The following is an 11,964-nucleotide window of genomic DNA, read 5'->3' as shown; positions in this document are numbered from 1 at the left end:
TAAAGATGAGGTCATACTGGAGTAGAGTGAGCTCCTATTCCAATGTGACTAGTGACCTTATAAAAAGGAAAAATTGTACAGAGGGAGAACATGAAGGCAGAGACTGCGTGATGCCTGTACAAGCCATGGAATGCCGAAGATTGCCAGCAAACCACCTGAAGCTTGGAGAGAAGCCTGGAACAGATTCTCTCTCACAGCCCTCAGAAGGAACCAGTCTTGTCAACAACTTGATTTGGGGCTTAAGTGTGCAATTCCATGAGCTCCTACAAATCCATCACCCACGTAACCAACATCCAAATCAAGAATTAGAGCACTTCCATCACCTCCTAAAGTTATCTTGTGCCTCTTTTCTTACTATACTATTAATGCCCAGAGGCAACTATTGTTCTGACTTGTTCCCCTAGGTTTCCCGTTCCTAAGTACCAAATAAACTTAATTACACAGTATGTACTCTTTTGTGTCTGACTTCTTTCACTCAATGCTTTTTTGAAATTCATCCATCCATGTTGTTGCATAAATCAGTAGTTTGTTCCTTTTTATTAAAGAGTGGTATTCCACACCAGTTTATCTGATCTCCTATTGAGAAGCATTTGGGTTATTCTCAATTTTTTGTTATTATGAATGAAGCCTCAATAAACACTTTTGGTGAACATGATTTCCTTTTTTTCCTTTTTTTTTTTTTTGAGATGGAGTGTCACTCTGTCGCCCAGGCTGGAGTGCAGTGGCGCTATCTTGGCTCACTGCAAGCTCCACCTCCAGGGTTCACACCATTCTCCTGCCTCAGCCTCCCGAGTAGCTGGACTACAGGTGCCTGCCACCATACCTGGTTATTTTTTGTATTTTTAGTACAGATGGGGTTTCACCGTGTTAGCCAGGATGGTCTTGATCTCCTGACCTCGTGATCCGCCCGCCTCTGCCTCCCAAAGTGCTGGGATTATAGGTGTGAGCCACCGCGCCCGGCCTTTTTCCATTTTTTTTGGAGAATACCAGGGAGCGGAATTTCTGAGTCATAGGTAGATATATGTCAGCTCTCTAAGAAACTGTTAGTGGTCCACAGTGGTTGAACCATTTTACACTCAACGCCAGCCATGTATAAATGCCCCAACTGCTGTACATCCTCGCTAATACTTGGTCTTGGCTGCCCTTTTAACTATTCCAGTGTTATCTTATTGTGGTTTTAATTAGCATATGCCTCATGAAATGGCATCTCCTGGTGTTTTTCTTTTAAATCAGCTTTATTTACTTACATACAATACTACTCACCCATTTTAAGTGCACAATTTGACAAGTTCCCACAACTGTATATAGTCCTGTATCCACCACCACAATCAAGATACAGAATCTTCCCACCATGCCCTTTACAGTCTACCCCTCCCTTATCTATAGTTCCTGGCAAGCACTGTTCTGCTTTCTGTGACTATAGTTTGCATTTTCTAGACCATCATGGAATAACAAAGCATGCAGTCTTTTGTTTCTGGCTTCTTCTCACTTAGTTTCATCCATGGTGTTGCATGAATCAATTTATTCCTTTTTTATTTCTATTTATTTGTTTTGTAGAAACAGGGTCCCACTGTGTTGGCCCAGGCTGGTCTCGAACTCCTGGGTTCAAGTAATCCTCCCACCTTGGCCTCTCAAAGTGCTGCGATTACAGGCGTGAGCTACAGCACCTGAACTCTTCCTATTTATTTATTTATTGAGACAGAGTGTTGCTCTTGTTGCCAGGCTGGAGTGCAACAGGGCGATCTCAGCTCACCGCAACCTTCTGCCTCCTGGGTTCAAGGGATTGTCCTGACTCAGCCTCCCAAGTAGCTGGGATTACAGGCATGCACCACCATGCCCGGCTAATGTTGTGTTTTTAGTAGAGATGGGGTTTCTGCATGTTGATCAGGCTGGTCTCGAACTCCTGACCTCAGGTGATCCACCCGCCTTGGCCTCCCAAAGTGCTGGGATTATAGGCGTGAGCCACCACGCCCGGCCCTCTTTTCCTTTTCTATATCTAAGAGTATTCCACTGAACAGAGATACCACAATTTGTTAATTCACTAATTGTTGGACATATGGTTGTTGCTAAATTTTTGCTACTATGAATAAGCTGCTATGAACCTTTGCCTGCAAGAGTGGAATTGCTAGGACATGTTTCACTTTACAAGAATCTACCAAGCTGCTTTCCAGTGCATCATTTTGCATTCCCATCAGCACCTTCACAATATCTCAGTATCATACTGACACTTGGTATTTTCAATCTTTTAAGTTTGAGCCACTTTAAGGTTAAGTGGTATCTTGCAGTTTAAACTGCTCCTCTGACTGCTAATGATAAGGGCTTTAATCTTTCTAAGCTAATTATCAATACATCCTCAGCTTTAATTATGGATAAGATCAAAGTGTATTTTACCATAGTTTTGTAATATTAACACGCTATTGTAATAGTATTGTAACACTATTGCATGTTATAATACTTTTACTTTGTGTTCTGGGTGGTAGTTTTGGTCTGTTTTAGAATCCACTACTTTAAATCTGCGTCATATATTATCAGGCACCTTGTTAGGTGCTTTTCCTCCATATTTTAGTCCCTTAACTATTTTGAGTAGGCTTTGATGTCCGCAGTTTACTAACTGAAACTTAAATATCTTTTCAAAATTGTTAGCTTTGCCTGTGGCAGTCCCTGGCATTCCATGTATCTCAGTCTATTATAATTACGACACAGATGGGTTTTAGAAAACCACCACCTGCTATTGATCCTTCTTGTGTTTTCACCTGTGAAACATCTGCTGAGAGCAACATATGACTGCTTGCAACTTTCATTGATCCAAAGCCAGTGAAGGGGCAAGCCAAATGAGCTGGTATAGATCCCTGGGTATTAATGAGTGGGCAAACTCTGCTACAGGGGGACTCTAAAAGGCCAAGAAGGATTGTGAAAGGCTTGGTCAGAATCTCAGGTGGCAGGAAATGGAGCTCTCTTAGCCATCTGAAAACCATCAGTGTTTCCAAGTCTCACAGCAGTTGGGGGATTCGAACAGCAGTCACAGGTAAGCCTTAATCTTAGAGGGCAAATCAAGGGAAACCCAGGAGAGGAGATCCCTGTCTGCCTTTGTTGGTCACCTATCTTGGGTAACTAATTCAGCTGAGGAGGAAGTAGAAGGGTCTTTATGTCCAGATGATCAGTCTCCTTCACTGGCCCTCAGCAGCGTTGGACTGCCCCAGAAGCCACTGGGTATGTCCTTTGGCTAGGGTGACGGGGGGATAGTCACCCTCAGCCAAACAGCCTGAAACCAAGAGAAGGTACCTGTAATGACAACTGCCCCTTGGTACAGCTGTTAGGTCCATATATCTGCTCTTTGGGTCCAGTTCCAATCAAGGTCTCTTATTTTCTGTACCCTGCTTCTCCCCTTTCCAGCCACCTGACACCCACTGTGCTTGCTTTCCCTTTCTTATCAAAGCTTCTCTTGAAATAATTTAATAATCCCACTCAGTTCACATACTTCTAATGTTTAATGTGCTTCCTTTCTCAGGGATTCTGTGCTCTGAATGTGAAGTGTTTAACCAAAGAATAAATCCCCAGTAGAGTGATAATGTAATAGGAGGCTGAATGGTGATGTTTGTGTGTGCACTGCGGTGAAGGTGAGGGCCATGAGCGATAATCTAGACCCTGTTCTGGCATCTTCACTTCTAAAATATCTCGATGGCAGCTCCACCTCCTGGGGGAGAGGGTTTTACATTTCTTGCCCGTCTCTTCCCACATAGGGCACAGGGCTTGGACAGCAAGTGGAGAAGGTGTGACCGTGCAAAGTGCCCTCTATGTCCTAAGTACTTTTACTACATTTGGTTTAAATCTTCACAACCCTGCACTGTAGGTATTATATTCATACTACAAAGAAATGGAGACTTAAAAGTTAGATGACATGCCCAAGGTCACACAGTAAGTGGCAGAACTGGGATTTAAACTCAACGTCAGCCTGATTCAAGGTTCTCAATCCTTTCCTGACCCAAGGCCATCTCTTCATTAGTATTTCTTCTAAGAAACTCAGTTTCTCATCATTCCTACGTGGATGCGAAGTAAACAGCAGTGACTGCCCTCCTCCACTTTCCACCTCAAGCCCTTACTCCACTACTCCAGAAATAGCCTGCACTTCATTCCTTGTCTCAGGAATACTCGCCTCCCTTCCTCCAAACAGACTAGGTAAGTTATCAACTTAGGAAAACAACTGACATATTCTGACAAATATTTATTCTACTATACTCCCAAATTTAACCTTCCTCAAAAAATCTCATTCCTTCTCAAAAATTCCTGCTTAGCTGAATACCTCATATTGTGGGCATTCAATACAAAAGTACATATGCCAAATGCTTAATAAGATTTAATTTTCTCTCAAGAGTGAGAGGTAAATGTGATACCTAAGTCCCATTCCTTTCTCCTACCCAGCAAAACACCCACGTCTATCAGATACTCAAATGTGATGAAAATTAAAAATAATGTACAAACTTGTTTTAAACTACTAAGAGCAGTGTCTTTCCATTGCTCTTTTAGGACTTTCATTGCTCATAAGGACTTAATTTCCTAAGTCCTCCCTTCCTCCACCATGCTTCCCCCAATACCCCCATTCAGCAGTGCTGGTTCCCTCTCCAGTTAGCGGAATGGAAATAGATTGGTTATGTTGTACAGGGATTCTCAGAGGGCAAGCCAAAGAACTGAAGTTGGTTTTCATGGAGTAAACCAGCTCAACCAGGCCTCCGTGCCTAAGTCCTTGCCGTGAAGGCCCAGCCACAACAAAACTGCCAGGCAGGCAGCTCATTTTCTCTTACAAAGGCAGCAGATTCCCCATGTCATGTCTGCGCTAGAACACTGCAGCCAGTAGGGAGAAGAAGCGGGTCACTTCAATTACATCGGAAAAGAACCAATAGGACTGTCAAGGACCTCTCCCATTATGGCCTGACTTTAAAGTCCTTATTATTGAGCAGCCAATGATGCCCAGGACTTTGTCACCAAACTTTCACAACTGTCAACATGGCCTTAGGACTGGCCAGACACCCGCCTACTCTGTGGCCTTGAACCTAGTCAGGCCTCTCAGTGATCTTTCCACGGCCCCACCCCACCTTGCCACAGAACTCCAGGAGCCATGAAACATGGGAGTCTCTATCTTTCCAAAGCTCAGAGAGAATGAGGGCAGCTACAGTCCAGGGTGAGACCAAGTAGCTGAGCTTTCTGCCTGATGTGCAAAGAGAAAACTTGAGTAGCAGGGACAGGGGGCCAATTGGCTTCTTATATGTGCCACTGCTAGAAAAAACTAAGTAAAGGGACTACAGGGGCTGGGAAGGAGGTAAGCAGCAACCAGGAAGTGCTGGGTTAGGAAGGAGCATGGCTTCAGAGAAAAACTTTCTGATCTGAACTCTTCTGCTTGTGCTGTTCCCAGGCTCCACTTTCTCATCCCTACATGAGAGAGAATTAGAACTTCTGGTTCAAGTGCTGGGGTCCTTTGAGATCTCTGTAAATACAGTTCACTCAGTCAACATTTATTGAATAGTCACTGTTTACTGAGTCTAGAGGAGGGAGGTAGAATCAGTTGAGTACAAGAGTTTAGTCTGAGGTTTGATTGGAAGCCCATCCTACAATAGTGGTTGCTCCTGAAACCTACCTGCCAAGCTGCCAGACCCTGCTTGCTGCAGGGCAGAACATTCAGAAACCATGTTTGTTGCATTGTAGAGAAACCACATCCCCTTCCACCCTCCCCCTGGACTGTGTCCTTTGATACATGGAGACAGGTAACAGCTACTGGGAATATCTGGGCTCCTTCATTGGGGCCATGGGAAATTCACAAAGTTCATAGACCCTCTCACATCTCACAGAAAGCCAACAGCTAAAGAAAAGATGTCCACGAGAGAGACGTCTAGAAGGCTGAACGAGCAGTGATGGGGGGTCAGAACAGGAAGACCTAGGGCTGCTGGCAGGGTGGGTATTTGGAAGGAGGCGGTGAAGACCCAAGACTGGGATGACAGGAAATGGGTTCGGCATGTTGTGGCCTCTCCGCCTGTCTACTGAGGAAGTTCAAAGGTTTCTCTTCAGGACAGGGGGTGGGAGAGGGGTGAGGAAAGATCTAAGGAAATAAGGACCTCAGAAGACCCCCTCAAATTCAGAACAAAGGATTTCTGGTCCAAATATGTTCTGTATGTTTTCTCCTCGAGCTACAACTCAGCAACCGCACCAGGGCCCCAAACAAACCACACATGGCTCAATTAAGGTAGAAACCAAAACCTGCTTTATAAGGCTGCGTGGCCACCACTGGCTTCTCTGCTGAGATATGAGGTGCCAGCCAGGCAGACAGGTGACAGAGGGTGACCCTTCCTCACCTTCTCCCCATCACTACCATCCCTCCGGCCCTACAAATACCTATCTCTATAATGCAACCACTTCAAAAAATACTCTGAGGAGGGACAGGGTGAAAGGGGTAGGGGCTCAAACTGGTCCACACAGCAGGCTGGTTCCTGTGAGGTAGCTGATGCCCATGCTCCTGGGCAGAGGCTTTTGGAGAGACGCCAGTTATGGGCTCACAGCCAGGAGGGAGTCACTGGTTGACTGGAAAGTGGAGGAAGTAGAAAGTCTTGAAGTCCGCCCAGAATACTTGATTACAGGTAACATCTGGGTAGAAAGGCTGGGCTCTTTGCTGGTGTCCTCACTGTCCTTTGAGGAACTGGGTTTCTGGGGATAAGGGTAAAGGCCAGCTTGAGTCTTCTTGGATTTGGGCGTGGTCCCATCTTCAGAGAGTAGTAGGCTAACCTCGCAGGAGCTGTGTTTTCTGGAGGGAATAGGTGGTGAAAGAAATGACTGAGACAATGTTTAACTGAGACTTTACCTTAGGATTTGCCTTCAGAGTCTGGAGCAGGCATTCACGACATTACGGTGTTGTAGGCCAAAATTACATGGATATGTAATAACTATAAAAAAAATTCTATTTACTTGAAGGCTTGAGACCTGCAGTGCAAGAGTGAATGGGGGTGCGGGTAGAGGGCTAACGACTTCCCACAGCTAGTGGGTATGGCTGACAGTGGCTGCTTCAGGAAGCACTTCTGTCCTCCAGCTCAGCTTCCCTGGGCATATCAAGATCAACCAGAAAAAGGATGCTATGGCTGCATGTCCTGACGCTCCCATCAACCCCCAGCTGGAGAATGCTGATCTCACTGCCACAGTCTGGGAAGAGGGGAAGGAAGAAAACTCTACAATCTCACAGCCGGCAGCCCCTCCCTTGCCCAGGCAGCACTCACCCCAGCTTGCTAGTCTCTGATTTGCAGAAGGCATTGAGTATCACGTCATCCTTTGAGATAGTCAGAAGTGATGTCGGGAGAGACCACTAAGAGCAAAGGAATGAGACCAAAAGGCTTGGTGGAGGCAAGGCAGGAGTGTTTGGGGTCTTGGGACCCTCTAGCTCTACCTCTAAGTGGATCATGGGGCTCTCCCCTTCCCTACCCCTCAGGCATGGGCCCACGTGGGTAAAAGTCTCAGTTCTCTTCTGAATCAGACAAGAAGTTGAGGCCTACAAAGCATTTTTTGATCCTTGAAAGAAAGGTACCCAGGGAATCCTGGAGGCAACTATTCCCTTGAAAGGAAAGAGTGGTGAGACAGAAGCAGAGCCTAGCGGAGAAGTGAGACAGGCCTATACATACCAACCCAACTCCTGCTGCACTCATAAGGCAGAGGAGGGAGGGGCCTGAGAAGGAGCTGTCCTCCACACTGGCAGCACTCACCACTGGAGCAGAATCAGAGACAACTCCCATGTGGAACCCTTTGTAGCACCAACTCCGTAGCAGATCTACTCCTAGGACAAGATTAGCAGGAGTTGGGGTTTAAGAAGGTAGAATCAATTGGCTAATTCTTCTTTCCAGAGAGGCCCATTTCTTGGTATACTGGGATTTAATCTCTCACTAAACTTGGCTTTCTGAGGGCAGGGAGGGCACATCACCTTTAAGCTTGTTGCCATGGTATTTCTGTTCCCATTGGGTGGTGAGAATGTTGAAATATCGTGGCTGCTCAAAAAAGCGGAGATAGCGAGAGGAGATATGAGAAGGAAAAATTCGTTCAAACTGACCACGGCGAGAAAACTCATCTTCCATCTCAACCAGAATCCGAACATCATCTGGTGTCAGGACATCCAGCACAGATGCATAGAAGTCCTGTGGTTCAAGGAACAGGGAGAAAAAGGGTATGAGAGAGTGTAAGCCAGGGGCAGAGACTCAAGAAGCTGGGGAACAGGGAGCACACCCCTGGGGTCCTACAGATCCGGGACTCTCATGGAACTACTGAGGGCAGCCTAGTGGGCCAGCTCTGAAAGACATCTTTCCTAAATCTACTGAACTTAGCTAGTGGGGGAAGACACTCTTGTTTGGGGTCAGGGGAGCCACAGGGGCTGAGAGGTTAAGTAGTTTGTTGGGTAAAGTCAAGATGAAGATCCAGCAATTCAGACTTGGCACCAGTCTTGTATGTGCCATGCTTAAATCCAGCTCCCTTATCTGCTCTGAGAAAGTCAGCTTCCTGGGGTCTCTCACTGTGCCTCTCAGAGAAAGAAACCCAAAGGGTAGAAGTCTACAGTTTGGACAAGAGGGGGCCAGAAAACATGGTAAAGACAATTAACACTCTCCCAGAATGACAGACATGCCAACAAATCTCTGTGCATCAGAGGATCACAGGCCTGGATTAAGAAACCCTGCTCTAAAGAAAAGCTGGTTGCAGCCAGGCGTGGTGGCTCACGCCTGTGATCCTAGCACTTTGGGAGGCCAAGGCAGGCGGATCACTTGAGGTTGGGAGGTCGAGACCAGCCTGACCAACATGGAGAAACCCCGTCTCTACTAAAAAATATAAAATTAGCTGGGTATGGTGGTGCATGCCTCTAATCCCAGCTACTCGGGAGGCTGAGGCACGAGAATCACTTGAACCTGGGAGGCAGAGGTTGCAGTGAGCTGAGATCGCACCATTGCACTCCAGCCTGGGCAACAAGAGTGAAACTCCGTCTCAAAAAAAAAAAAAAGAAAAGCTGGTTGCTTTTGGGTCCCAAATGTTTGACCAGGGAAGTTTTCTGCTAGCATCGGGGGAAAGACCAATCTCCTACCTGATCAGGAATTTTCTGGGTCAGATAATAGGCTTTCTTCATCTTCTGTGCAGTGACATGCTCTGGAGCCATTCGACATTTGTCCCCGGGGGAGGTGGGCAGGCTACGGCAGAGGCCGGAAAGAAAGCAAAGGGCAGGGTCAGCAGCTTCTTATTTGGAGGAAATATGGAGAAGGTCCAGCCCAGCAGACACCCTTCTTGAGAGAAGACAAAGATGTATGAACAGAGGTTACTTGAGTAGTAGGTTGAACTAAAATGTACTCCCCAGAAGTAATCTGAGAGTCATCAAATATTAAGTAAAAGGATACAAACCACCAGCTTTAGGTTGAATTTGATGATAAAAAATGAGGACCTTGCAATAAGCTTTATTGTGGTATATACTTCAGTTTAGTTTAATTCAGTGAACACTTAACTATATACCCAACTCTGCCCTACTGGCTGTGTGACCCTGGGCAACTGACTTAATTAACCTCCCTTCACCTCAGTTTCATCACCCACATTACTACAATTACCATAATCACTGTTGAGAGAGATAGTGAGACTCTGTCTCTAAAAAAATAATAATAATTTTAAAAAGATGACTAAAAAGCAACTCTTGCCCCCAAGGAGCTTATGGTATGGCAGGTGGGATATGTCAAATGACAGCCACTAGACAGAGCCAAACATGAGTCTACAAGGTACAGCAGGGAAAGTAAGTTTTGTTATCAGGCAAATCAGGATTTGAATTCCAGTCCTACCACTCTCTAGTTGAATGACTTTGATGGCCTACTTAATCCCAAAGAGCTTCAGTTTTCTCCTCTGTAAACTGCAAGTACAAATACTAACCTTCCAGGGTTATTGGAAGGATAAGTTATAGGGTTTTCCTCACACATCTCAGGTACTAAGTAAATATAAACTCCCTCCTCTCAAGAGTGGTTCCCAATGCTTTGTGGTATGAAAAAAGAAAAAAAAAATGGCCATACTGAGTTGGCTTCATGAAGGTGTATGAGCTAGGCTTTGATGAACAGCAGAGGTTAACGGCGGGTCTGGCTATGGGGCATTTCAGGAGGAAGAAACCCCATAAGCAGAGGAAAGAACACTATGGGGAACAGCAAGAGGCAATAAACATTTCAGAGAGGAGACTGGACCAACTGGTCCTTAAGGATCATTCTGACCTTGAGGTTGTGTGAGTGATCCGGTTTGTCAGGGCACAGGAGCCAGGAAAGGAAGAAGAAAGAGAGAGACACCAAGAAAAAGGAAGCTGGGACCCTGACTGCCCAGGTAAGGAGTTATATATTTTTTTTTTTTTTTTTTTTTAGAAACAGGGTCTTGCTATATTGCCCAGGCTAAAGAGAGTACAGTGGCTATTCACAGGCATGACCATCACAGTGCACTAGAGCTGTGAACTTCTGGCCTTAAAAGATCCCCCTGCTTCAGTCTCCCAAGCAGCTGGGACTAGAGACACACACCAGTGTGCCTAAGATGTTTAAATCTGATTCCTACGCCTGTGGTTCCTGAGCAGGGGATCAACATAACTGAACATACTTGACAGGCACTGATGTGGCATGGTAGCACGTTAGTGGACTGTAGGGGCAAGATTGAGCAGCAAGGGGAACCCAGCAGAAGGGAGCACCCAGAACCCATTCCTTCCCAGAAACTATAGCAGGGCTATTCATGCTGCCAGCGGAGCTGTGAAGAAATAAGGGCCTCACCTGGTGGTGGAGCTGCTGCAGCTGCTGGGGCTGGAAATGATATCCTCTGCATTGGGCAGGACAAAACCTGCCAGATTCAGAAGGTCACGAATCATCTGGCCTTTGATGCTGATATCCAGTGGAGAATTGGAGTGGAGGCTTCAGAAAAAGGATAAAAAGTGTGGTCAAAGCAGCACCCCGAAACAGTCTCTGGTCATATGTGCAACTCAGGGCTAGTCTCATTTACTTCCTGGCTTCCCTAGGATGAAAGCTGCTCAAACATCCCCATGCAGGATCACCATCACAAGACTCTCTTGCCCCAAAGACGGTGAATAACCTCACTCAGGGTGGCAAAGCTGCCCATGACCTTGATCTGCTAAAGGAAAGCAAGTGGTAAGGATCCACTTAAAAAGAACAACTGGCTGGGCGTGGTGGCTCACACCTGTAATCCCAGCACTTTGGGAGGCTGTGGCGGGCAGATCATGAGGTCAGGAGATCAAGACTATCCTAGCTAATACAGTGAAACCCTGTCTCTACTAAAAATACAAAAAATTAGCTGGGTGTGGTGGTACACGCCTGTAGTCCCAGCCACTTGGGAGGCTGAGGCAGGAGAATTGCTTGAATCCAGGATGTGGAGGTTGCAGTAAGCCAAGATCGCACCACTGCACTCCAGCCTGGGCAACAGAGCAAGACTCCATCTCAAAGAAAAAAAAAAAAAGAACAACTTACTGGAGTGGCAATGGGAGCGTGAGGATAATGGAAGGATTCTATAGTGAGTGTCCTGAGAATACCACCTACCTTGGTGAAATGTTGACTTCCAGGACCCAGGGCTTGAGGTTTTCGTCTAGCATGATGTCAAAACCAAAGAGTTCATGGCAGCTATAGGGCCGCCGCACATACATCTTGAGCAGGCTGGTCACATAGGGCTCTGACCTGGTCACGGGGATGAGGAAGTACTCAGTTCAGCTCCTCCCAGAGGGCTCTAACCAGAGCTATCCTGCCAAAAGAGTGGCCCAGAGATAGGCAGGCAGAAGCAACCCAAGAAAGGTAGCTCTCAAGAGACGCCTCTGATCTGGGACCAGCTCCTGGGTATGAAGTTCACTAGAACTTAACTCTGGCCACTCCTTCCTATTCCCCGTCCTTAAAACCAAACCACAGGCCGGGCGTGGTGGCTCACGCCTGTAATCCCAGCACTTTGGGAGGC

General features: G+C 46.3%; 1 protein-coding gene across 5 annotated transcripts in view; it reads right to left on the bottom strand.

The window, feature by feature from the left end:
* Positions 1–5,511: 5,511 nt before the first annotated feature.
* The window catches only part of TTLL4 (tubulin tyrosine ligase like 4), a 45,232-nt gene continuing 38,779 nt past the window's right edge, over positions 5,512–11,964 (bottom strand). For 3 of the 5 annotated variants that reach the window (XM_030802748.1, XM_030802747.1, XM_030802749.1), the window contains 7 exons: positions 11,559–11,693; positions 10,782–10,919; positions 9,092–9,194; positions 7,949–8,159; positions 7,734–7,804; positions 7,254–7,339; positions 6,151–6,787 (listed from right to left, as the gene is read on the bottom strand). In XM_030802748.1, the coding sequence (XP_030658608.1) occupies positions 6,532–6,787; positions 7,254–7,339; positions 7,734–7,804; positions 7,949–8,159; positions 9,092–9,194; positions 10,782–10,919; positions 11,559–11,693 (1,000 nt within the window). In that variant the 3' untranslated portion in view covers positions 6,151–6,531. Of the gene's footprint in view, positions 6,788–6,844; positions 6,927–7,253; positions 7,340–7,733; positions 7,805–7,948; positions 8,160–9,091; positions 9,195–10,781; positions 10,920–11,558; positions 11,694–11,964 lie in introns of all 5 variants that reach the window. The other 2 variants (XR_004027809.1, XM_030802750.1) reach the window with 2 other exon arrangements.

The sequence above is a fragment of the Nomascus leucogenys genome, chromosome 22a (assembly GCF_006542625.1).
Source record: "Nomascus leucogenys isolate Asia chromosome 22a, Asia_NLE_v1, whole genome shotgun sequence".
Lineage (NCBI taxonomy): Eukaryota > Metazoa > Chordata > Mammalia > Primates > Hylobatidae > Nomascus > Nomascus leucogenys.
The sequence above is the reverse complement of the archived record's forward strand: the minus strand, read 5'-3'. Positions and strand labels throughout refer to the sequence as shown.